The sequence below is a fragment of the Lolium perenne genome, chromosome 7, assembly GCF_019359855.2.
Source record: "Lolium perenne isolate Kyuss_39 chromosome 7, Kyuss_2.0, whole genome shotgun sequence".
Lineage (NCBI taxonomy): Eukaryota > Viridiplantae > Streptophyta > Magnoliopsida > Poales > Poaceae > Lolium > Lolium perenne.
Window position 1 is genome coordinate 287,794,782 of NC_067250.2, and position 27,123 is coordinate 287,821,904.

General features: G+C 42.3%; 1 protein-coding gene across 1 annotated transcript; it reads left to right on the forward strand.

Annotated features, from left to right (window-relative positions):
• The first annotated feature begins 23,431 nt into the window (after nucleotides 1-23,431).
• LOC127312341 (probable receptor-like serine/threonine-protein kinase At5g57670) lies at nucleotides 23,432-25,548 on the forward strand. Its single transcript, XM_051342878.2, has 4 exons — nucleotides 23,432-24,347; nucleotides 24,444-24,659; nucleotides 24,746-24,904; nucleotides 25,183-25,548. The coding sequence occupies exons 1-4, from the start codon at nucleotides 23,736-23,738 to the stop codon at nucleotides 25,393-25,395; spliced, it is 1,200 nt and encodes a 399-aa protein (XP_051198838.1). The 5' UTR covers nucleotides 23,432-23,735; the 3' UTR covers nucleotides 25,396-25,548.
• Nucleotides 25,549-27,123: the final 1,575 nt, after the last annotated feature.

A 27,123-nucleotide genomic window follows, 5' to 3' on the forward strand; every position in this document is an offset into this window, starting at 1 on the left:
CATACACTCCTACGCCGGTAGCTGCAACCCATCATAGACCGCATTACCGTGGGGAATTAGAATGGGATCCCCACCCTCCGGTTGTTCCGCAAGACACAACTGCTACGGCAAGCAATGCTTTACCGTGGGGAATTAGAATGGGATCCCCACCCTCCGGTTGTTCCGCCAGATACAACTGCTACGGTAAGCGCATCCGTTGATGAACGAGAGGTGGACACACTTTTGACTACTCCGTCCCATTCCGGATCTTATGGTTAACACGGGTATTACGGCACAAGAATCACTGGCGACATTTGTTGTTTAATCCTAGATGGATATAAACCCTTGCAATGGAACCTCCACCATATCAACACAATCCATGGTTCCATTGCCCACCACTTAGTCATATTCATAGTTATGAAAGTAGTGGTTTTGGTTTTTTATGCAATAATGATAACCATAGTACTTTGCAAGTAATTTGATAGAAATACTCAAATGACATGAGCAAGTGATGAACTTGCCTTTCTTGACTGCAAGATTATGCAGGCAAGGTCTTCGATACGCAATATCTCCAAATTCTGAAATAGCATCATCGTCCGGTAAGGACGATGTTTAAAAGATTGGCAAGGATGCATTAATGCATAAGTATGAGATGCAATCGCTCTAAGCGTAACCTAACCCCGATGATTTAGGATGAGTTAGTTGAAATGATTTGCTTAGGGTGAGTTGCACTTTTAGGGTGATTCACAAACAAGGTTCTTATTAAGAATTGGTTTCTTGTTATCATAAACAGGTGTTGTAATAAATCATAATAATAACACTAATAGCACATAACAATAGCATTTGGTATAATCCTAATATGTAAATAACAGTGGTTGGTTTTAGCACTATATGGCATGGTTAATGAGTAATTATCATATACTTCAAAAGAATAACTTTTGAAGAACATGTTCTTTGATAAAGAACAAGTAGGATAATTAAGTTGGGTTTCTATGGTTGACTATGGTTTCAGGTAGTTGCTGGAGTAAATATTAGATGGATCCCAACAAAGTTGGATTCATCAACACCTAGGGCTGGTAAGGTTAAGATAAGCCTAGGTATCCTAAGCAATTCATTATGCATGGTTGTTGTCAAGGTTGGTTTATCTTGCTAGTGATAGCTGGCTAGGGTTTATAGGTCCTTATAAGCAGGGTTGGTGATGATTCTTTATTTACTTCAAAAGAATAACTTTTGAAGAACATACTTCTTAAGTAGTAAGAAGTATAATAATTAAGGTTGAGGTTGTCTTGTATTAGCTATTGGATCTCTAAGTAGAGAATGGTTGGTTCCTAAATAGGATGGTTCATAAGTATCTCACACTAGTGGGTTTTAGTGGAGTATGGTTAGATAATGCAAGATAATAAGCATGGTTGCTATTTGGTTTCCTCACAATGGTGTGATGATACTCATGGATAGTTAAGGATGGTGATCTAGGGAATAGGAACTAGGGTTTTACACTTGGTTGATCCTACTAGATCAACAAGTTGTATTTAAATGAGAATATAGCATAACAAGTAACTAGTGATAGGGTTCTTACATTTTATGTGGTCATGGCAGGTATTTATTTGCTACTATGGTTCTATGATTTGAAAGGAGGTACCATGATCACATGTTCTAACCTAGGGTTTTAGGTTTAGGACAATTTAGGGTTCACATATACTAATGGAACTAGAGTCTAAGTGAGTTGAGGGTTTAGCACTACACATGAAATGATGAGTTCCTAGTTTTCTTCCATATGGAACTAGGTTTTACTATTTACCATATGGTTCTATGATTAAGAACTTCATTTTGCATTTGTAGTTATTAATAACTTCTAAGTAAAGAACAATGTTGAATTTGGCATTTTATTATTTTTAAACAGTTAATAATTAGGGTAATTATTAATTAGGGTTTAAATCCCTTTAATAAGGATTTAACAAAACAATGAATAAATAAATTACTTTTAATGTTTTCTTTATTCATGTACTGGTTCTTATTTAATTTGAAAAGTTTTTTACTAATTATTGAATTTTACTTGAATTTAAAATTAAAAGAAAAAGGCTTAAACAATAATAAATATTAAATGATTAAATTTTTATTAAAAATAAAAATTTCATGTTATATTTTTATTGGATAGTATTTACTTTTATAAGAATTTTGATGTCTTATTCTTATTTTTCTGAGTTAATATGATTTTTCTATAATTTTCTAAAGTTGCAGTAACTATTGAATTGAAAAATAAAACAAAATGGCTAAATCTACCCGGACAGAACACACCCACAGTCTATGACTGGTGGGGTCTGTCCACCTCACCCGCCACGTGGGATTTGACCGAGTCAAAATCGCCACGGTGGCGAGGAGGTCTCTGGCCGGCGGGAACTGGCGATGGTCGCCGGCGCTAGGGCGTTCCCGCGAGCCTGAGCAGGGGCGCGTTGGACAGCACTCGTCGAGGCAAACCAGCTAGTGGCGGCGCCGCCACCAAATGGTTGCCGGAGTAGCTCCGGCGAGCGCGAATAACGGCGGTGCACGGCGGACTACGGCGAGAACAACCTACAGGGCAAGCTAGGGCACAATAAGGAACTCGGGAGAGGCGTGAGCTCACCCAGATGACGAAGGGCTTGAAGAAGAGGTCGAGGGAGCTCAGACGGCGGCGATTTCGTCAATGGCCGCGGCGCCGGTGGTCGGAAGAAATGGTTAAATTCGTCGGAACAGGAGCTTCCCAGCAAGCGCGCGTCGGCTAGAAGGTAGTTGGCGACGAGGCGGAGCTCTAGGGCTTCACGGCACGGCTCGGAAGTGCTCCAATCGACGGCAAGAGGAATCGGCCGAGCGGCTAGGGTTTCGGCCTCGAGAGAGAATGACGCAGAGAAAAGGAAAATTAGGGCTTCCGCTGCGCTTTATACGATCTACGGCGTGTGCTGGCAGTCCATAACGGCGGCGACGACGCGGGACGTGGCGGTGGTGGCTCGGTGGCGAGCTCCTGTGCGCCCCAGAGGAGAAGACGAAGACGACGCTCCCCTCCTCGTGTTTATCTCCAGTGAAACGACATGGGCTCGTGTTGGGCTGCTGTTTGAGCTGGGCTTGGACTGCTGCTGGGCTGGTGGTGGACTATGATGGTGGGCTGCTGCGGCTTGGCAAGGTCCAGGTAGCCAGGTAAGGCCTTTCTCCCCTTTTCTTTTATCTGTTTTTATTTTCTGTTTTCAAATTCTATTTTAATTCCTGGTTTAAATTCGAATTTGTATCCTTTTCTATGTTGCAGGTATTTCTTAATTGAATAATACAAGGAATAGCCCAAGATTCATCATCCACTTAGATAATGTATTAGAAAATTTAATGTGGGTACTATAACCTTGGTTTAGTTGTTATTATTGGAATTTGAATTCAAATATCCATATGGACCTGAATTTGACTATTATCTTTAAGAATGTTAAAACTTGTTTTCCATATGATAGTTTTATTACTTAGTGATATATGGAGTTTTGTTGGTATTACTTTATATGAAAAAATCCCAAAGTAATTCTTATTAATGAATTTTCAATAAGGGTTGACTTAATGGCATAAGTTCATGTGTTAATGTATCTCTAAGGATTTGAACTCCTATTTGAAAAGGTTGTCACTTGCCTATTATTTTATGTGCATAACTATGTGCTAATGAATTGTATTAATTCTATCTTGAACGCCCTAGGGTGAACATTATTCTCAACATAGCTTGGTTTTGACTTATGAGGATAAGTGGTTGATCACACATATGATTTTAATTATGGTATTTAACACTAGGTTAATCTTAGGTTCATAATTGAAACATAAGGTGTAGTTGGTGAGCAATCCTAGGGTTCTAATGAGATTTATCTAATGGCAATTGGTTTGACTCTCAACTATGACCTGGTTTGTATTATGATCACCATAGTGATACATAAACTGGGGTTGAGATTTAATTCTAGGTTATAGAGATGGGGTGTCTCCATATTGCATGTGCTAGGGTTTAATCTCCCCTAACCATGATAAGGTGGTTGTTTATTTTACATTTTATGTTCTCCTCTAGTAACTATGATATTGAGAATTGGTTTTATCTTCTATTAATTGGCTTCTATTATTAACCTTAATTTATCATTTAAGTAACTACATTGGTTATAGTTCTTTTTATAGTTAACTTTGGTCATATAGATATATGGTTTCTCACCATATAAAGCATAGAGTTTAACTCTAAGGTTTTCTTAGGTGGTTTAACTTCTGAATTATGGATATGGTAGGATTCTACTTATGATCACCAAGTGGTTCACAAGTAAAGGTTGGGATACAAGCCTAGGATTGCTTACTAGTTACCCCCTTATAATTTCATGTGGTGAATGATATCTACTTATCCGATTAGGGTTTAACTTATCCTCACATCTCTTCAAAGCATGATTATACATTTTATATGATCATCTTGTTCTTAATATCTTAACCTCAGGTTCTCTAGGGTTTATGATCATTACACAATTTATAATGATCAAGGTTGGACTTCCTAAGGTATCCCTGATGAATTTGGTTTCTCACTCTCAAGATTAAGTGTTGTCTTGATCAACTAAATATAGAATTTCTTTTATAGTTTCTTGAATAGACATAATTATGGTTGTCTCAATAATTTATATCCCAGGAGATTGCCTGAGATAATTACTTAGGGTTTTACTCAAGGAATGATGGTTTAACCATTTGGATATTTGAATAAATCACTCCCTTGAATCCAAGTGTTTTCTCAACTAACTTGTGTGTAACACCAGATCTTGAGCTCTCTTATATAGGCATAGATTATTTTAGGGTTTAGGGTGTACTCACAATATCTCAATAGGTATCAAGTCTAAAACTCCACTTGGCTATATTGGTTGAACTAATCTCTTCCTTACTTTATCCAGTCATGGGTATGATATTATTTCCTGTGATATTAGGTTACCTCATCACTCCAAGGGAAATGGTTTACAACCTAATACTTTAGTTCAAAGGTTGTCCTTTGTTCATTACTAGGTAAAGCTAGGTTTAGAATAAATGGTCTCTCTCATATGGGAAGGCTTGAATAATATTCTAGGGTTCCTCTTGAAGATGATGATTAGAATACTTGGATGTGTATCCAAGGTTTAGCTCAAGGTTTTCCATTGCTTCTCTAATGAATACTATAGAACTCTCACCTCTCTAGGTTTGATGTGTAATAACTTGGAATGTAGAAGAATATTTACTTCTTGAGTAGATCTCCTTGTTATAATTCCAATGTTGAAGTGGAATGAATACCATGAGGTTTCATGTAGGATCATGGATTAGTTTAAGGCATGGAAAAGATAAGTTAGGAATAGTTACTCCAATTATTGTTACTTGATTTGCAATTGAAGAGGTGTTCAGAGGTTATGGCAAGGAATATCATGTTGTGATCTTTAATAAGATCAAGTAGTTGATCATTGAGTAAAGTGTTGTGGTGTTGATTATTAGTTCCATTTGATCTAACCCCTTAGATCAAATCATCCCTACCCAAAACAAGGTTTTAACAAAGTCACATTGAGGTTTATAGCGCTTGACTTGATGAGCTACTTCAATTCCACCAAGGTCAAGTGAAACTTCAGTTAATGTGACTGTTTTACTTTAAAGCGCAAAAATTCCCCGGATTTTCTATGCATGAATGCAATGCACACATCTATTTACTCTATTTTTGTAACCCCAATACCTGGGATATTACAGTCTCTACCCCTTAAACTAAACTTCATCCTCGAAGTTTGAACTCTCTCACGTTTCGGAGTGTGGATCTGACTTGTGCAGACTACAACATTTCTCGAACTCCGTGGTGATCTTGCTAGATATAATTGAATATATCCCTTATCCAGATTCTTCCTGGAATCCAATAGTATCTATCTCTGAACCATGGCTTCTTACTTCAATTCCATGATTTCTTTCAATATTATAATCTTGTTTCCTTTCCCATTGAAGATTCAATGATTGGGACTTCTTCTGGTGCTGCTAGTCTTAACTGAAGACTAATTTGATAACATACTCCTAATTGGTAAAATAAGTCTTTGTTTTCCCTTACTACCAAAACTACAATAATAGTACTTAGTAAGGTACTTACTATGGAATTGGTCGTGATGGTTTATTTCCCTAATAATGGCTTAGACTCATTTAGTCCTTCCAATCATGGTTTATAATTGATACTTGTAACTATTTTGGTTTATTTAGGTTCCATGAAAGGAATCATTCTATTAGTCTTTGGTATTGGTATATTCAATCTTCTTCAGTCCTTAGCCTTTTTGAGTTGTATTTGGTCTATGGTATTTCCTTCGTCCAACTTTATTATACTTAGCTTACTTGAGCTTCCGTACTTCTGAGTAAATTTTATTCACCTTCTCAAGTTATAGTCCACTTCTTACTTCCTCGAGGTATGAACCTCGGCTTCTGGTCTGACATCCTTCTGAAAGTAGTGTTCAACAATCTTATGAAAATAAGATCGAACTTCCTCTCAGTTCAGACCTTCTTCAACTTTCTTGCTCAAAATATTGAGTTATTGTACATCCAACTCCATCTTTACTCTACCCCTTGGAGTTTTCTTATGGTCTCCAATCTCCTTTTCTTCCAACCATTGGACTTATGGTTAGAATATTTGTCTGGGTCTAGTTTATGGTTTGTACTCTTCTAAGGTTCTGCGAAGAATATCAGTGGTGTATCCACCCAATTGTGGACATCCAATGTGAATCCTTCGACTAAATGATTATAGGTCATTGTTATTTGGCTGGCAATTTTTATTTGTTCACAACTTCTTGGTATAGATAATCTAATTATAGACTACTTGATACCAATTGTGGCTATTTGCTATCTAAAAGTGGATTCTATTATAGGTTCTAATCAACTGGATGAGACATCCTCTACTTTATCTCGTAGTATTGATCTTATACCACAACTGTGGTCTTCTGATATCAACTATGGTCTTCTTATATCTTCTATGGTTTCATAGGTTATCTTCCTTCCTTCAGGGTTTATTTTGCAAGAAAACCACTATGAATATAGTATCCAAAGTGATTTCCCATGCATTCCCTCTTCTATATTAATTATGGATCTGCTTGAGCTTCACCATAATCATCAGATTTCTCACCTTCATGCTTCTTATGTACTAAAGTACTCCTCTGTTGAGGCAAAGCATGAATTTTGATTGGCACTTCCTTTAGAGTATTGTGGTTGCTTCCCACAATTTTGCTTCCTTCTTCTGATGAACCTTCCTCATGTCTTCAAGGTCTTCAGAATTCGTCACTTCCTCACACAAATGCTATTACCCTCTAGATCTATAACATCAAGTACGAACTTGATATTGCAACATGCATTTGCATATCAAAGTCAAACTTCATGTATGGATCTAGTCGAACAATGAAAATCCAATAAAAATCCAAGAAGATTCAGCTTTCTGCTTATAATACACACCATCATAAGCCTGAGTATGATTGTTGAGTAAAACATCTCTAAACATCAGGCTGAGATGTGTAGTATATAACACCACATAAGATAGGTTTGTATCGTGATACTTAGCACGAATATATGGAATTATACTATTTGTATCAACATTTACCTTAATTGCACAATTGCAACGAGATAAACTTGACACAGAGTGGTCTAGGATAGCTAAGGTTAACCCGATTTCCTTTGGAAGTACTACTTAACTTCGATTTTGTTGAGGACTATCTCACATGATATGTCTAAGTTCTAACATTGATACTATAAACATATAACTATGGAGATAGAACTCCAATACTTCCAAGTGTTTCTTCCATAAGACTATGGTCCTGATGTGCTTGGCACACTTCCCAGGGTTTTGGGAACACAAATATTGCACTATCGTTGAACACCTGACTTCTTATTGTACTCCTCCTAATTGTTAATGATGTTCTATTCCATCACATAATGATTCTCAGGTGAATCTTATATGATTACTATCTCTACCATATAAGTAGACATATTTTTATTCCTATCACTCTTCCTTACCTCCCATGATTGACTCATCAGGGTTGATACTACTTCATCTAACTCAAATTTATCATTTACTATCAAATCTTTCACAAGTTTGGATAAATCTTTACTTATCCATTACTTGTCTGGTTATACACCTTCTAGTAGGATATCTTTCTTATCTTTGTCACTTAATATTGCTCCTATTACAGGTCTGGATAATTCTTACTTAACCATAACATGTGTTGGTACACAACTTCCAATAGGATATCTTCCTGATGGTTGTATCCTCTCTTTGGACTACCATGTATTGTATACCAACTATGGTCTACTCATCTATTATTTTAAGAATGTAATGGTGTACTACATGTCTGGGATTAGCTAACTAATCTTTACTTAAGAAAGATAGGTAGGAAAGTTTGACTCAAGTGTGTCAGGATTATTCTCTAGTGAATATCCATCTCAGGTCATAAGAAGTATTGGTTTAACTAAGACAACTTCCTATAGACACTACCAATCCTATATGTCTCCTTTAAAGGGTTTTAATCCTAGGGTCAAAGCATTTGCTCTAATACCAACTGTGGCGACCCGACATACCACTGCATGGTGTAGTATGCAAGTCTGATATAACACCAATGAAACACCGTTCCACTAGTATTATATCGCTCAGAGTGGTACAACAGAAACATATGCGGGTCCAAGGCATGTTTATAGAATTACAACACTGACTCTTTACAAAAGATCCACACAGCCTCCTACTTTACAATGAGGTAACACTGCAAATAAACTCCAGAAGAACAACTCGTAGTCTAGTCTTATCACGAACTCTACTTGTAGAGTATTTAACTAGCTATAGAGGCTATGAATAGATTCTAGCTAAATAGGAGCTAGGTTAAGGAAACTAGTTCCTTTCTATTGCTAATCTAGGTTTTATCCGAGTTGGATGTGGTGTTGACTCTTCTGACAGGTTCCTGTCCCTTGAAGTAGTTGTTGATTCCTCGGTCTTCGAGTTGCACTGTAGATCCTCCTTCGATGCCTCCATATCTAAGCAGGGGATTTAAGAGTGGGATGAGTACGAGCGTACTCAACAAGTTCATTATAGGAAAGGGGTGTTTAATGCACTAGCTACAGCATTAGACCAGAAAGTCTAATACCAATGCAGGTTTTCATAACCATTTCTTCAAAAGGTTGCTTTTATTCAGAAGAACTATGTCCGTCAGCCTTCACCGGTTTACTAGAACTTCATGGAGTTCCTTTCCGGCCGCGTTCGCAGTTCCATATCCTGGAACAGGGAGTGACAGGTCACGGTTCTTTACGCTCTGCAGAGGTGTGTTGCTTTACCCATAAGAGATCTTAACCTTGGTGCCAACCGAGTCATGTTCTCGTCCACACTTCCTTTGGTGTGAGGCCCGGTATAAGGTCTAGCCAATCATGTTCCTCCGCTACCTCGAACACCCACCCTTTGTTGCATGCCCCGACCCTGGGTCCACACCGGTCCCATTATTCCCGTAATTTCAGGGTGGACCCCGACCACGATGACAGTGCTGGGATCTACCATACACTCCTACGCCGGTAGCTGCAACCCATCATAGACCGCATTACCGTGGGGAATTAGAATGGGATCCCCACCCTCCGGTTGTTCCGCAAGACACAACTGCTACGGCAAGCAATGCTTTACCGTGGGGAATTAGTATGGGATCCCCACCCTCCGGTTGTTCCGCCAGATACAACTGCTACGGTAAGCGCATCCGTTGATGAACGAGAGGTGGAAACACTTTTGACTACTCCGTCCCACTCTGGATCTTATGGTTAACACGGGTATTACGGCACAAGAATCACTGGCGACATTTGTTGTTTAATCCTAGATGGATATAAACCCTTGCAATGGAACCTCCACCATATCAACACAATCCATGGTTCCATTGCCCACCACTTAGTCATATTCACAGTTAGGAAAGTAGTGGTTTTGGTTTTTTATGCAATAATGATAACCATAGTACTTTGCAAGTAATTTGATAGAAATACTCAAATGACATGAGCAAGTGATGAACTTGCCTTTCTTGACTGCAAGATTATGCAGGCAAGGTCTTCGATACGCAATATCTCCAAATTCTGAAATAGCATCATCGTCCGGTAAGGACGATGTTTAAAAGATTGGCAAGGATGCATTAATGCATAAGTATGAGATGCAATCGCTCTAAGCGTAACCTAACCCCGATGATTTAGGATGAGTTAGTTGAAATGATTTGCTTAGGGTGAGTTGCACTTTTAGGGTGATTCACAAACAAGGTTCTTATTAAGAATTGGTTTCTTGTTATCATAAACAGGTGTTGTAATAAATCATAATAATAACACTAATAGCACATAACAATAGCATTTGGTATAATCCTAATATGTAAATAACAGTGGTTGGTTTTAGCACTATATGGCATGGTTAATGAGTAATTATCATATACTTCAAAAGAATAACTTTTGAAGAACATGTTCTTTGATAAAGAACAAGTAGGATAATTAAGTTGGGTTTCTATGGTTGACTATGGTTTCAGGTAGTTGCTGGAGTAAATATTAGATGGATCCCAACAAAGTTGGATTCATCAACACCTAGGGCTGGTAAGGTTAAGATAAGCCTAGGTATCCTAAGCAATTCATTATACATAGTTGTTGTCAAGGTTGGTTTATCTTGCTAGTGATAGCTGGCTAGGGTTTATAGGTCCTTATAAGCAGGGTTGGTGATGATTCTTTATTTACTTCAAAAGAATAACTTTTGAAGAACATACTTCTTAAGTAGTAAGAAGTATAATAATTAAGGTTGAGGTTGTCTTGTATTAGCTATTGGATCTCTAAGTAGAGAATGGTTGGTTCCTAAATAGGATGGTTCATAAGTATCTCACACTAGTGGGTTTTAGTGGAGTATGGTTAGGTAATGCAAGATAATAAGCATGGTTGCTATTTGGTTTCCTCACAATGGTGTGATGATACTCATGGATAGTTAAGGATGGTGATCTAGGGAATAGGAACTAGGGTTTTACACTTGGTTGATCCTACTAGATCAACAAGTTGTATTTAAATGAGAATATAGCATAACAAGTAACTAGTGATAGGGTTCTTACATTTTATGTGGTCATGGCAGGTATTTATTTGCTACTATGGTTCTATGATTTGAAAGTAGGTACCATGATCACACGTTCTAACCTAGGGTTTTAGGTTTAGGACAATTTAGGGTTCATATATACTAATGGAACTAGGGTCTAAGTGAGTTGAGGGTTTAGCACTACACATGAAATGATGAGTTCCTAGTTTTCTTCCATATGGAACTAGGTTTTACTATTTACCATATGGTTCTATGATTAAGAACTTCATTTTGCATTTGTAGTTATTAATAACTTCTAAGTAAAGAACAATGTTGAATTTGGCATTTTATTATTTTTAAACAGTTAATAATTAGGGTAATTATTAATTAGGGTTTAAATCCCTTTAATAAGGATTTAACAAAACAATGAATAAATAAATTACTTTTAATGTTTTCTTTATTCATGTATTGGTTCTTATTTAATTTGAAAAGTTTTTTACTAATTATTGAATTTTACTTGAATTTAAAATTAAAAGAAAAAGGCTTAAACAATAATAAATATTAAATGATTAAATTTTTATTAAAAATAAAAATTTCATGTTATATTTTTATTGGATAGTATTTACTTTTATAAGAATTTTGATGTCTTATTCTTATTTTTCTGAGTTAATATGATTTTTCTATAATTTTCTAAAGTTGCAGTAACTATTGAGTTGAAAAATAAAACAAAATGGCTAAATCTACCCGGACAGAACACACCCACAGTCTATGACTGGTGGGGTCTGTCCACCTCACCCGCCACGTGGGATTTGACCGAGTCAAAATCGCCACGGTGGCGAGGAGGTCTCTGGCCGGCGGGAACTGGCAATGGTCGCCGGCGCTAGGGCGTTCCCGCGAGCCTGAGCAGGGGCGCGTTGGACAGCACTCGTCGAGACAAACCAGCTAGTGGCGGCGCCGCCACCAAATGGTTGCCGGAGTAGCTCCGGCGAGCGCGAATAACGGCGGTGCACGGCGGACTACGGCGAGAACAAGCTACAGGGCAAGCTAGGGCACAATAAGGAACTCGGGAGAGGCGTGAGCTCACCCAGATGACGAAGGGCTTGAAGAGGAGGTCGAGGGAGCTCAGACGGAGGCGATTTCGTCAATGGCCGCGGCGCCGGTGGTCGGAAGAAATGGTTAAATTCGTCGGAACGGGAGCTTCCCAGCAAGCGCGCGTCGGCTAGAAGGTAGCTGGCGACGAGGCGGAGCTCTAGGGCTTCACGGCACGGCTCGGAAGTGCTCCAATCGACGGCAAGAGGAATCGGCCGAGCGGCTAGGGTTTCGGCCTCGAGAGAGAATGACGCAGAGAAAAGGAAAATTAGGGCTTCCGCTGCGCTTTATACGATCTACGGCGTGTGCTGGCAGTCCATAACGGCGGCGACGACGCGGGACGTGGCGGTGGTGGCTCGGTGGCGAGCTCCTGTGCGCCCCAGAGGAGAAGACGAAGACGACGCTCCCCTCCTCGTGTTTATCTCCAGTGAAACGACATGGGCTCGTGTTGGGCTGCTGTTTGAGCTGGGCTTGGACTGCTGCTGGGCTGGTGGTGGACTATGATGGTGGGCTGCTGCGGCTTGGCAAGGTCCAGGTAGCCAGGTAAGGCCTTTCTCCCCTTTTCTTTTATCTGTTTTTATTTTCTGTTTTCAAATTCTATTTTAATTCCTGGTTTAAATTCGAATTTGTATCCTTTTCTATGTTGCAGGCATTTCTTAATTGAATAATACAAGGAATAGCCCAAGATTCATCATCCACTTAGATAATGTATTAGAAAATTTAATGTGGGTACTATAACCTTGGTTTAGTTGTTATTATTGGAATTTGAATTCAAATATCCATATGGACCTGAATTTGACTATTATCTTTAAGAATGTTAAAACTTGTTTTCCATATGATAGTTTTATTACTTAGTGATATATGGAGTTTTGTTGGTATTACTTTATATGAAACAATCCCAAAGTAATTCTTATTAATGAATTTTCAATAAGGGTTGACTTAATGGCATAAGTTCATGTGTTAATGTATCTCTAAGGATTTGAACTCCTATTTGAAAAGGTTGTCACTTGCCTATTATTTTATGTGCATAACTATGTGCTAATGAATTGTATTAATTCTATCTTGAACGCCCTAGGGTGAACATTATTCTCAACATAGCTTGGTTTTGACTTATGAGGATAAGTGGTTGATCACACATATGATTTTAATTATGGTATTTAACACTAGGTTAATCTTAGGTTCATAATTGAAACATAAGGTGTAGTTGGTGAGCAATCCTAGGGTTCTAATGAGATTTATCTAATGGCAATTGGTTTGACTCTCAACTATGACCTGGTTTGTATTATGATCACCATAGTGATACATAAACTGGGGTTGAGATTTAATTCTAGGTTATAGAGATGGGGTGTCTCCATATTGCATGTGCTAGGGTTTAATCTCCCCTAACCATGATAAGGTGGTTGTTTATTTTACATTTTATGTTCTCCTCTAGTAACTATGATATTGAGAATTGGTTTTATCTTCTATTAATTGGCTTCTATTATTAACCTTAATTTATCATTTAAGTAACAACATTGGTTATAGTTCTTTTTATAGTTAACTTTGGTCATATAGATATATGGTTTCTCACCATATAAAGCATAGAGTTTAACTCTAAGGTTTTCTTAGGTGGTTTAACTTCTGAAGTATGGATATGGTAGGATTCTACTTATGATCACCAAGTGGTTCACAAGTAAAGGTTGGGATACAAGCCTAGGATTGCTTACTAGTTACCCCCTTATAATTTCATGTGGTGAATGATATCTACTTATCCGATTAGGGTTTAACTTATCCTCACATCTCTCCAAAGCATGATTATACATTTTATATGATCATCTTGTTCTTAATATCTTAACCTCGGGTTCTCTAGGGTTTATGATCATTACACAATTTATAATGATCAAGGTTGGACTTCCTAAGGTATCCCTGATGAATTTGGTTTCTCACTCTCAAGATTAAGTGTTGTCTTGATCAACTAAATATAGAATTTCTTTTATAGTTTCTTGAATAGACATAATTATTGTTGTCTCAATAATTTATATCCCAGGAGATTGCCTGAGATAATTACTTAGGGTTTTACTCAAGGAATGATGGTTTAACCATTTGGATATTTGAATAAATCACTCCCTTGAATCCAAGTGTTTTCTCAACTAACTTGTGTGTAACACCAGATCTTGAGCTCTCTTATATAGGCATAGATTATTTTAGGGTTTAGGGTGTACTCACAATATCTCAATAGGTATCAAGTCTAAAACTCCACTTGGCTATCTTGGTTGAATTAATCTCTTCCTTACTTTATCCATTCATGGGTATGATATTATTTCCTGTGATATTAGGTTACCTCATCACTCCAAGGGAAATGGTTTACAACCTAATACTTTAGTTCAAAGGTTGTCCTTTGTTCATTACTAGGTAAAGCTAGGTTTAGAATAAATGGTCTCTCTCATATGGGAAGGCTTGAATAATATTCTAGGGTTCCTCTTGAAGATGATGATTAGAATACTTGGATGTGTATCCAAGGTTTAGCTCAAGGTTTTCCATTGCTTCTCTAATGAATACTATAGAACTCTCACCTCTCTAGGTTTGATGTGTAATAACTTGGAATGTAGAAGAATATTTACTTCTTGAGTAGATCTCCTTGTTATAATTCCAATGTTGAAGTGGAATGAATACCATGAGGTTTCATGTAGGATCATGGATTAGTTTAAGGCATGGAAAAGATAAGTTAGGAATAGTTACTCCAATTATTGTTACTTGATTTGCAATTGAAGAGGTGTTCAGAGGTTATGGCAAGGAATATCATGTTGTGATCTTTAATAAGATCAAGTAGTTGATCATTGAGTAAAGTGTTGTGGTGTTGATTATTAGTTCCATTTGATCTAACCCCTTAGATCAAATCATCCCTATCCAAAACAAGGTTTTAACAAAGTCACATTGAGGTTTATAGCGCTTGACTTGATGAGCTACTTCAATTCCACCAAGGTCAAGTGAAACTTCAGTTAATGTGACTGTTTTACTTTAAAGCGCGAAAATTCCCCGGATTTTCTATGCATGAATGCAATGCACACATCTATTTACTCTATTTTTGTAACCCCAATACCTGGGATATTACAAACATGCATAGCAACTCACATGATATTCAACAAAGAAATAGTTGATGGCGTCCCCAGGAACATGGTTATCGCTCAACAAGCAACTTATAAGAGATAAGATGCATAAGTACATATTCAATACCACAATAGTTTTTAGGCTATTTGTCCCATGAGCTATATATTGCAAAGACAAAGAATGGAATTTTAAAGATAGCACTCAAGCAATTTACTTTGGAATGGCGGAAAAATACCATGTAGTAGGTAGGTATGGTGGACACAAATGGCATAGTTTTTGGCTCAAGGATTTGGATGCACGAGAAGTAATCCCTCTCAATACAAGTTTTAGGCTAGCAAGGTTGTTTGAAGCAAACACAAGTATGAACCGGTACAGCAAAACTTACATAAGAACATATTGCAAGCATTATAAGACTCTACACTGTCTTCCTTGTTGTTCAAACACCTCACCAGAAAATATCTGGACTCTAGAGAGACCAATCATGCAAACCAAATTTTAGCAAGCTCTATGTATTCTTCACTAATAGGTGCAAAGTACATGATGCAAGAGCTTAAACATGAGCACAACAATTACCAAGTATCAAATTATTCAAGACATTATACCAATTACCACATGTAGCATTTTCTGTTTCCAACCATATAACATTTAACGAAGCAGTTTCAACCTTCGCCATGAACACTAAAAGTAAAGCTAAGAACACATGTGTTCATATGAACCAGCGGAGCGTGTCTCTCTCCCACACAAGCATTTATTCAAGCAAAACAAAAATAAAAACAAACAGACGCTCCAAGTAAAGTACATAAGATGTGACGGAATAAAAATATAGTTTCAATAGAAGAAACCTGATAAGTTGATGAAGAAGGGGATGCCTTGGGCATCCCCAAGCTTAGACGCTTGAGTCTTCTTGAAATATGCAGGGGTGAACAACGGGGGCATCCCCAAGCTTAGACTTTTCACTCTTCTTAATCATATATCATCCTCCTCTCTTGACCCTTGAAAACTTCCTCCACACCAAACTCGAAACAAACTCATTAGAGGGTTAGTGCATAATCAAAAACTCACATGTCCAGAGGTGACACAATCATTCTTAACACTTCTGGACATTGCACAAAGCTACTGGAGGTTAATGGAACAAAGAAATCCATCCAACACAGCAAAAGAGGCAATGCGAAATAAAAGGCAGAATCTGTCAAAACAGAACAATCCATAAAGACGAATTTTTTAGAGGCACCATACTTGCTCAGATGAAAATGCTCAAATTGAATGAAAGTTGCGTCCATATCTGAGGATCACGCACGTAAATTGGCTTATTTTTCCAAGTTACCTACAGACGTAGGGACTCAATTTGGTGACAGCAAGAAAACTGTTTCTGCGCAGTAATCCAAATCTAGTATCAACTCTACTATCAAAGACTTTACTTGGCACAACAATGCAATAAAATAAAGATAAGGAGAGGTTGCTACAGTAGTAACAACTTCCAAGACTCAAATATAAAACAAAGTACTGTAGTAAAATAAACACATGGGTTATCTCCCAAGAAGTTCTTTCTTTATAGCCATTAAGATGGGCTCAGCAGTTTTAATGATGCACTCGCAAGAAATAGTATTTGAAGCAAAAGAGAGCATCAAAAAGCAAATATGAAACACTTTTAAGTCTAACCCACTTCCTATGAAAAGGAATCTTGTAAATAAACAAATTCATGAAGCATAATGCAACAAGCATAGAAAGATAAAACAAGTGCAGCTTCAAGATTTTCAGCATATAGAGAGGTGTTTTAGTAACATGAAAATTTCTACAACCATATTTTCCTCTCTCATAATAATATTCAGTAGTGTCATGAGCAAACTCAACAATATAACTATCACATATAGCATTCTTATCATGAGTCTCATGCATAAAAGTATCATTACTCTCCACATAAGCATAATCAATTTTATTAGTTGTAGTGGGAGCAAATTCAACATAGTAGCTATCATCAAATATAGGAGGCATATTGTAATAGTCAAATTTATCCTCCATAGTAGGTGGCACCAAAAGGCTACTATCATTATAATCATCATAAATAGGAGGCAAAGTATCATCAAAATAAATTTTCTCCTCAATGCTTGGGGGACTAAAAATATCATGGTCATCAAAGCCAGCTTCCCCAAGCTTAGAATTTTCCATATCGTTAGCAACAATGGTGTTCAAAGCGTTCATACTAATATGTTCCATGGGTTTTTTAATTTCCGCATCAAACCATCCATGTCTTAAATCAGGAAATAGAATAAGAAGCTCATTGTTGTCCATTATGCCTAACTAGTATAAACAAGAAACAAAAAGATGCAATTGCAGGATCTAAAGGAAATAGCTTCGAGCACTCACAACGGTACCAGAAAAGTGTTTGGTTACCTGGGACCGGAGTGTGAATGCCTTTTACCTTTCCTCCCCGGCAACGGCGCCAGAAAAGTGCTTGATGTCTACTCGCGCTTCTATTCCTGTAGACAGTGTTGGGCCTTCAAGAGCAGAGGTTTGTAGAACAGCAGCAAGTTTCCCTTAAGTGGATCACCCAAGGTTTATCGAACTCAGGGAGGAAGAGGTCAAAGATATCCCTCTCAAGCAACCCTGCAACCACAATACAAGAAGTCTCTTGTGTCCCCAACACACCTAATACACTTGTCAGATGTATAGGTGCACTAGTTCGGCAAAGAGATAGTGAAATACAGGTGGTATGAATGTATATGAGCAGTAGTAACGGCGCCAGAAAATAGCTTGCTGGCGTGTAGTAAGTAAACATGCAGCAGAATAGTAAACAAGCGGAGATTGCAGTATTTGGGAACAATGCCTAGGGATTATACTTTCACTAGTGGACACTCTCAACATTGATCACATAATAAAACCACTCTACACTCTCTTGTTGGATAATGAACACCACTAATTGTGTAGGGTTACACGAACCCTCAATGCCGGAGTTAACAAGCTCCACAATATTCGATATTCATGTTTAAATAACCTTAGAGTGCATGATAGATCAACACAACTACACCAAGTACTAACATAGCATGCACACTCTCACCATCACACTATGAAGGAGGCATAGATCACATCAATACTATCATAGCAATAGTTAACTTCATAATCTACAAGAGATCACAATCATAACCTACGCCAAGTACTACACGATGCACACACTGTCACCATTACACCGTGCAGGAGGAATAGAGTACTTTAATAACATCACTAGAGCAGCACATAGATAAATAGTGATACAAAGCACATTGCAATCATAAAGGGATATAAATAAGCACTTCACTATGCTATTCATAACAGTGAATAAGTATTCTGTGAAATATAGCCTAAGAGACCCACACGGTGCACACACTGTCACCTTTACACACGTGGGACAAGGAGTCTCCGGAGATCACATAAGTAAAATCCACTTGACTAGCATAATGTCATCTAGATTACAAGCATCATCATATGAATCTCAATCATGTAAGGCAGATCATGAGATTATTGTATTGAAGTACATAGGAGAGAGATTAACCACATAGCTACCGGTACAGCCCTTAGCCTCGATGGAGAACTACTCCCTCCTCATGGGAGACAGCAGTGGTGATGAAGATGGCGGTGGTGTCGATGGAGATGCCTTCCGGGGGCACTTCCCCGTCCCGGCGGCGTGCCAGAACAGAGACTCCTGTCCCCCAGATCTTGGCTTCGCGATGGCGGTGGCTCTGGAAGGTTTCTCGTGCCGTGGCTTTTTTCGTATCAAAGTTTTAGGTCAGGGACCTTTAAATAGGCGAAGAGGCGGAGTCGGAGGGCTGACGAGGCGGTGACACGCTAGGGTGTCGCAGCCAGGGCCTGGGCCGCGCCACCTGCATGTGTGGGGCCCACAAGGCCCTCCTCTGGCGGCTCTCGGGTGTTCTGGAAGCTTCGTGGAATTCTAAGATGCTGGGCGTTGATTTCGTCCGATTCCGAGAATATTTCCTTACTAAGATTTCTGAAACCAAAAACAGCAGAAAACAGCAACTGGCCCTTTGGCATCTCGTCAATAGGTTAGTTCCGGAAAACGCATAAAATCATCATAAAGTATGTATAAAACATGTAGGTATTGTCATAAAACAAGCATGGAACATAAGAAATTATCGATACGTCGGAGACGTATCATTGGGCAATTGACAAATAAAGAGAGCATAACAATGCACATACATGTTATGATGAGTAGTGTGAGATTTAATTGGGCATTATGACAAAGTACATAGACCGCTATCCAGCATGCATCTATGCCTAAAAAGTCCACCTTCAGGTTATCATCCGAACCCCTTCCAGTATTAAGTTGCAAACAACAGACAATTGCATTAAGTATGGTGCGTAATGTAATCAACAAGTACATCCTTAGATATAGAATTGATGTTTTATCCCTAGTGGCAACAGCACATCCACAACCTTAGAGATTGCTATCACTCCCCCAGATTTAATGGAGGCATGAACCCACTATCGAGCATAAGTACCCCCTCTTGGAGTTACAAGCAATGACTTGGCCAGAGCCTCTACTAGCAACGGAGAGCATGCAAGATCATAAACAACACATAGATAATAGATTGATAATCAACATAGCATAGTATTCATTATTCATCGGATCCCAACAAACGCACATGTAGCTTTACAGATAGATGATCTTGATCATGTTAAGCAGCTCACAAGATCAGACAATGATAGCACAATGGGGAGAAGACAACCATCTAGCTACTGCTATGGACCCATAGTCCAGGGGTGAACTACTCACAAATCAATCCGGAGGCGACCATGGCGGTGTAGAGTCCTCCGGGAGATGATTCCCCTCTCCGGCAGGGTGCCAGAGGCGATCTCCTGAATCCCCCGAGATGGGATTGGCGGCGGCGGCGTCTCTGGAAGGTTTTCCGTATCGTGGCTCTCGGTACTGGAACTATCATCGATGAAGACTTAAGTAGGCGAAGGGGTAGGTCAGGGAGCCTCACGGGGGCCCCACACCACAGGCCGGCGCGGCCAGGGCCTGGGCCGCGCCGCCCTGGTGTGTGGCCACCCCGTGGCCCCACTTCGTCTCTCCCCCGGTCTTCTGGAAGCTTCGTGGAAAAATAGGACCCTGGGCGTTGATTTCTTCCAATTCCGAGAATATTTCCTTACTAGGATTTCTAAAACCAAAAACAGCAATGAAAAACAAAGAATCGCTCTTCGGCATCTTGTTAATAGGTTAGTGCCGGAAAATGCATAATAATGACATATAATGTGTATAAAACATGTGAGTATCATCATAAAAGTAGCATGAAACATAAGAAATTATAGATACGTTTGAGACGTATCAGTACGGCCAACGATGGCAAATTGGCAGGGCCGTTTGACTAGCTCACATCAATTGGTCACATTCGCATTGCTCTTCACTCACTCTTTTTGGGGCGCGTTTGGTTGCCTGCATCAGATTTCTACACTATTGGCGCAACGGGAAGGAGTCTCATGTGCGTCGCGGACGGGGCATGGGCCATAAAAGCCACCTTGTTTGGTGGCCTGCATAGAGTATTTTCGGCTCCGTGTAGATTTGGACTATGCCTGTTTGGTAGGTCGGTTTACAGATCTTGTAGCAGCCCAGAACGGCGTCCCTGTTGTTTGGTTGCAACCCAGAATCTGCTTCTGCTTACCTCTTACCTTCGATGGTGAGGTTACCCGAGATTAACAGTGCAAGCAAGAACAGAATCACAGTTCAAGCAAACTTAGCACTGATCATAGTTCAAACACGGTCATAGTTCACGACACAGGACGATCATAGTTCACGACACACCATAGATGGACATAGTTCAAGAGACGACAGGAACAACAACTAGACACACACATGGTAGCAGCGAGGCAGAACCAGGTAAGCTTCAGACATGACTTTCAAAGACGACACACCTGGTGGCATCGCCATGGTAACCACACCTGGTCATCACCTCAGTGCAGGTGTAGTCGAAGATGACCACACTGTATTCAAAGGAGGACACCCTCTTGAAGATGAGGAACTGGCCTACCTGCAGCTGATAAGCGACGGCGAAGGCCGCCCACCCCTGGTCAATGTATACGTCATCGCCTTCTCTCGCCATAGTCATCCTCCAGTTGCAGCCAGTGTTGGTCTTCAGGATGATGTTCGAAGGGATTTCTCCGAACCACCTAACGAAATCTTGAGGGATCCGGAGCCGGCTGAAGGTGGGCTTGAAGACGATGCGCAGGAACTGGTTCGGCCCTACGTCCGGCTGGTAGTACCCGACATTAGCCGCCCTTCGCTTCTTGGAGAGTCCCTCCTCTGGGGTCTCAGGTGACCCAAGCTTGAGCTTCTCAGTCTGGCACAAGAACACATGCCATTAGAGATGTGCCTGCTCACAAGTATATAGATGAAACCGAACATTGAAAACATGTGATGCCTCATACATTGGATCACACGACAGCTCAAGGGACTACCCTCAAACTAAGTCTACTGTGCAAGAAATCACACACAAACGACTAAGTTTGAGGGCAACACCTTGCCTTCCAGTGTGCCATAGTTGAATCATTGGCCAACACACTAGACAAACCAAAGCGAGACCTCATATGTAGGATCACACGGCAGACAAAGGGACTGTCCCCATACTACGTCTAGTGTGCCAGTAATATGGCACACATGACTAAGTTTGAGGGCAGCACTCTGCCTTCCGTTGTGCCATAGTTGAAGCATTGGCCAATGAACTATAAAAACAAAATGGGGCTTCATAAATTGGATCACACTGCAGGCAAAGGGACTGTCCGCAAACTAAGTCTAGTGTGCAAGAAATATGGCACACCGCACACACGACTAGGTTTGAGGGCAACACCATGCCTTCCCTTGTGCCATAGTTAAATCGTTGGCCATTGCACAACTGAAGAAATACAAACATGCAAAGCAAGGTACCATAGGCCTCATACAATGAGCACATATGGAGGAAATGTTTGATCAGAACCAATAGCATGGTGATGATCAGTCATGCCATAGGTTTCGATCAATCATCTCCTGACACTATGATTCCTGGTTACAATCATCGGCCTAGTTCAATCAGAAAAAACACAATCTAGAACAAACTAGCGTGACTCATTCCGCACAGCTATCTGAACATGCTAAACCCCAGCACAAAAAACTCTTCCCCTCTTTGCATGCAGAGTAAGATCTGGCAGTTTCAGCAATCCACGATCCGATCTAGGAAGGATCTACGCAATCCGATATTAGAGTAATAGATCTAAGCAAATTCACACCGTGAAAAACAAGAACTGGACAAGAACAGCAAGAAATGGGGACGAACACCTTGCAACATCAATTCAAACGCTATCCTCATGGAAACCCTAGCAGATCTAATGTGCATATCGTCACAAATGACCGAAATTAGCATGTTCTGGCACAACGAGTACCAAGGTGAGAAGGAGAGTTCGTTACCGCCATTGTTCCAGCCAAGGATGAGCTCGAGATCGCGGGCGACCTCGACATGCCGATGAAGACTACGGAGCAGGTTGCGGCCGATGTTCCGGTGCTGCTCGCCGATGTCTCCTCCTCCGATACCGGTGCTCCTCCGTGCGGCCGTGCGGCGGATTGGTCGGCGGGAGGGGAACTGTCGGGTGATGTGGCAGTTTGGGGGAGGTCGCGAGTGAGAGGAAGGAGAGGGAGCGGTGAGCCTAATTATGGCGCGTGTTCCCGAAGGGACGCGGCGTTTTCGCCTTCCTTCTCCACGCGTGCAGGCTTCTAGCCGCAACGGGTCTAGCCCTGAAAAAACTGTCATTCCGGGAGTTCCTCCAGAGCCTGTCCCGCGTGCTTTAAAACCTAATTCATGTAAAAACGCAGTGAGCTGCAGGCATCCAAACGGACCTAAATTTGTTGGGCCGATGCGAGGCAAGGTCTATCTAGACTACCAAACGCGCCCTTGGTAAATATTGGCTTTGTGTACATTCCCATTTCTCGCCCTCGACGTGGCGCCCGGGAGACGTGGAGCACGCACGCTCCGTTCAGTTCCGTTTGCACGGCGCAGTGGAGCCGGTGGCGATGCGACGTACTAACGTGAGCAGAAGCAGAGTCCCCTTCCCCTGCTGCAAGTGCAAGTGCAACGCTTCCTTCCCTTCTCCGTAAGCAAAGCAGCTGCCCCTCGCTCACATCACCCGCCTAGACTCGTTCCACAGCCGCAGGCCGTACGCCGTAGCCCCTAGTGGAGTTGGATGCTCTGCTGCTGCTTCGATCGTGCACCCACGGCTCCGCGCACGTACGCGCGCCGGGCAGAACAAAAACGCCCGGTCGCGTTCATATGCCCTCGCCCTCGATCCGCGTTAGCACCCTTCGGTTTCAAGCCTTCAATGCCCGATCCGCCCCGAGCTAGCTCGTACGCCACCGCCCTCGCCACTTCGTCTCCCTCTCCCCCTTCCTCTTCTTCTCCGGTCGACCAGCGTCAGCTCTCTCCTCGAAGCCCAGCCAAGCCAACCACCTAGCACTAGCACAAGCAGCAGCGTCGTGTAACGGCATTGCTCCGGCGACCGGTCGGCCAAGACTAGGAGACGGAGCGATCGACCGATGAAGAAGCCTCAGTACCTGCGCACCAGCGGCAGCTTCAAGAAGCTGCTCTTCTCTCTCAGCCACCGCGTCGCCCCCCACAAACCCTCCCACTTACCGGACGCCAAGCAGGAACCCCCTCCGCGGCCGGACTCGCCCGCGTGGGAGTGCTTCTCCTACGACGAGATCCACCGCGCGACCGACGGCTTCCGCGCGGGCAACCTGGTGGGCCGGGGCGGGTCGTCGGAGGTGTACCGGGGCACACTAACGGACGGGCGCGCCGTGGCGGTGAAGCGGCTGCTGGGCGCGGCGGCGTGCGAGCGGCGGGAGCGGGACTTCCTCGCGGAGCTGGGCACGGTGGGGCACGCCAGGCACCCCAACGTGTGCCCGCTGCTCGGGTGCTGCGTCGACCGCGACCTCTACCTCGTCTTCGCGTTCTCCGCCCGCGGCTCCGTCTCCGCCAGCCTCCATGGTGGGGAGGGTGAGGTGGCGATGGGGTGGGGGGCGAGGTACGGGGTGGCGGTGGGCACGGCGAGGGGGCTGGCGTACCTGCACAAGGGGTGCCGGCGCCGGATCATCCACCGGGACATCAAGGCCTCCAACGTGCTGCTCACCGACGACCTCCAGCCCCAGGTCAGCTGCCACGTCTCCATCGCCCTCTGTTGTTGCGGCAGAGAAATTCATGCACAGAACCCTGAAACCAGCTGGTGTTTTCATGGGTGATGACAGATATCTGATTTTGGGCTGGCCAAGTGGCTGCCGACGGAGTGGACGCACCGGGCGATCGCGCCCATAGAGGGCACCTTCGGCTGCCTGGCGCCCGAGTACTACACGCACGGCATCGTCGACGAGAAGACGGACGTCTTCGCATTCGGGGTCTTCCTGCTGGAGGTCATGGCCGGGAGGAAGCCCGTCGACGGCACGCACAGGAGCCTCCTCAGCTGGGTACGCGCGCGAGTGCATTGGTTCGCTCAACCATATCCGTAGCTCAGTTTTGTCACTCTGTAATTCATTTGTGAAATGTGATGCAGGCTCGGCCTCTACTGAACGAAGGCAAGACGGAGGCGCTGGTGGACCCGAGGATCACCGCCGGCGGCGGCGGATACGACGCCGACCAGTCGCGGCGACTCGCGTTCGTGGCGTCGCTCTGCATCAGGCCGTCGGCGACGTGGAGGCCGTCCATGACCGAGGTACGCCAAACGTTGCACCTTGCAGGTCGCATGCATCATCTTCCTCGAGACGACGCCTGTCCTTTTCCCAAGTAGGCTGACTAGATGGACTGATCTTGATCACAATTGTTAGGGTCTCTAGAGAAACGGTCATAGGCTCATAGCATGGCAGGTGCCATTAGCTAGCACATGTCTCGACGCAGTAAACAAACTGCCGCGTGCTCTGCCCTTGCTTAATTTGCGTCCAACGACGCTGGCAACGTGATGAACAAGCTGACAGTGGTACCCTGCGTCTACAGGTGCTGGAGCTGCTGGAAGGCGTGGAGATCCCGCAAGACCGGTGGGCGATGCCCGAGGCGGCGGCCGGCGACGAGGAGGGGGAGGAGCCATGGGCCTTCGACGACCTCAACGACGATGACGACGACAGCGACGACGAATTCTGCACGCCATCGCCGTCTTCAGCCTCCTCATCAGACGAGCACTTAATTAGCGTCCAAGAATACATCAGATGACCGTGACGCTTCATGGAAATTTTGCTATTACCTGCTCCACCAGGCCCCGCTTGTAAATACAGCTTCCTTCCTCTTTGTTTGCTATAGATTGTAAATACTGTACAAGGTTATCAATGGAAAGCCAGTATGATAGTGTGCGACACCGACTCCCGTCCCATGGATCATGACATGAACACAAAAGAATACTTGCGTGCACACGAAACATAACTGAGATTTCTGTCGGGGGCAGAGACCGACCGACCTGCCCTACCTTACCAAGAACGTACTTGGCTGCTCCGGCTGGATTATATTACGGTCGCTATACGGCGACCGGGCAGTTGGGTTAAGTGCCAGGTGTATCGAGGTTTTGATTACTCTGGTGGTGCATTCGTGTCAACGACAAGCCGTGGATTGCAATGCCGTGGCACGGCAGTTCGGGACAGGTTGAGCTGCGCTGTGGCCCTGGTACGGCTCGACCTTGGGACCCCGTCTTTGCCCGAGTTGTCTGCCAGTGCGACGTGCTAGCTCCCGGAATGAAGCGGCATGCTCCTCAGGCAAGGTGAGGCTGCCTGTGCGCGTGGCAAGTGTTGATGTTCTCGGCTTCCTGTGCAAGGTGTTCATCCTTTTCAAGGCTCTGGAAGTTGTCTAAGTAACATGTCTGGACTGGAGGGTTTGGTTGACAAGCAACTTGATCATAATTTTTAAAACTGAAAGCAACAGGTTATGTAAAGAGAGATTTTGCCCCCGAAAAGCCTAAAGTGGAGTACGGTACGCGTTGCCTTGTGGTTGTGGACACCGCTCCGTGCGTGCTCCTCAAGCCTGATACGTACTGCTGGTACAGCAGTAGAATTTGTTCCGGAATAGTGGCGCCCAGACTCGACACCTTTCGGTGCTTGCTTTGCTGCTCTGCCAAAATCATTTGGACTCAACTCTGAAGTAGACACGCGACACTCTGACAGAACGCTGTGGGCTTCTACACCTGTGGCATCAAGAAAATAATCGTGCAGAAAAAGGTGTAACAGGTATTGAACACTTCGACGTGTCTCAAGGGGAACAATATCACCAGAACTACCCTTACTTAGTGGCATTTTAGGTGACCCAAAACTTAGGACACATGCCCAATCCTGATCCATGCGTGTAGAGTCTGACCTAATCTGACTGCTCGGATAAACAAACAAGGGCTTCGCTCCAAGAAACGACGAGTGAGACAGGTTCAGCACATATATATATAGATGCAGAGTCAAACCTAACATGGGCTAATGAAAGGCTACGGTAGCAATCTGAATATGCAATTGCACGCAAAAACAACGAACATAACTTTTTGTAATGACTAGAAACACAAATATTCAAACGACTGACAGGAAAAAAATAGCCGTCATAGCGAAGACATCAGCACTATTGCATTGACAAGCAAAAATAATCTAGACATCTCTTTCTTGCAACAATCTTACTATAAAGAATAGTTTGCAAAACCATCACATCATGCAAAGTGTAACCGATGTTCAAAGCTAAATGCATGACAATAACTGACGATGGTTCACTTCCACCAGCAAACGTTTGACACGAGCAAAAGAATGCGGAGTTGTTAGGCTAAGCGTTCCGTGCCAAGAGAATTGTTTCGTTTAAAGGATCAGATGTACAACTCTTCTTTCCCAAAGTGCAGTTTGACAATGCCAGATTACATAAATGCATCTGGAGATTGTAATAAGGAACCCTTACTGTTAGTGCAGGCACTTGACTGAAAACCAG

Excerpts from the sequence above, each read along its gene's own strand:
- LOC127312341 (XM_051342878.2), top strand. The coding sequence starts at position 23,736 with ATGAAGAAGCCTCAGTACCTGCGCACCAGCGGCAGCTTCAAGAAGCTG. Across the intron at positions 24,348-24,443 it reads CCGACGACCTCCAGCCCCAG|ATATCTGATTTTGGGCTGGC; the intron begins GTCAGCTGCCAC and ends GGGTGATGACAG. Across the intron at positions 24,660-24,745 it reads ACAGGAGCCTCCTCAGCTGG|GCTCGGCCTCTACTGAACGA; the intron begins GTACGCGCGCGA and ends AATGTGATGCAG.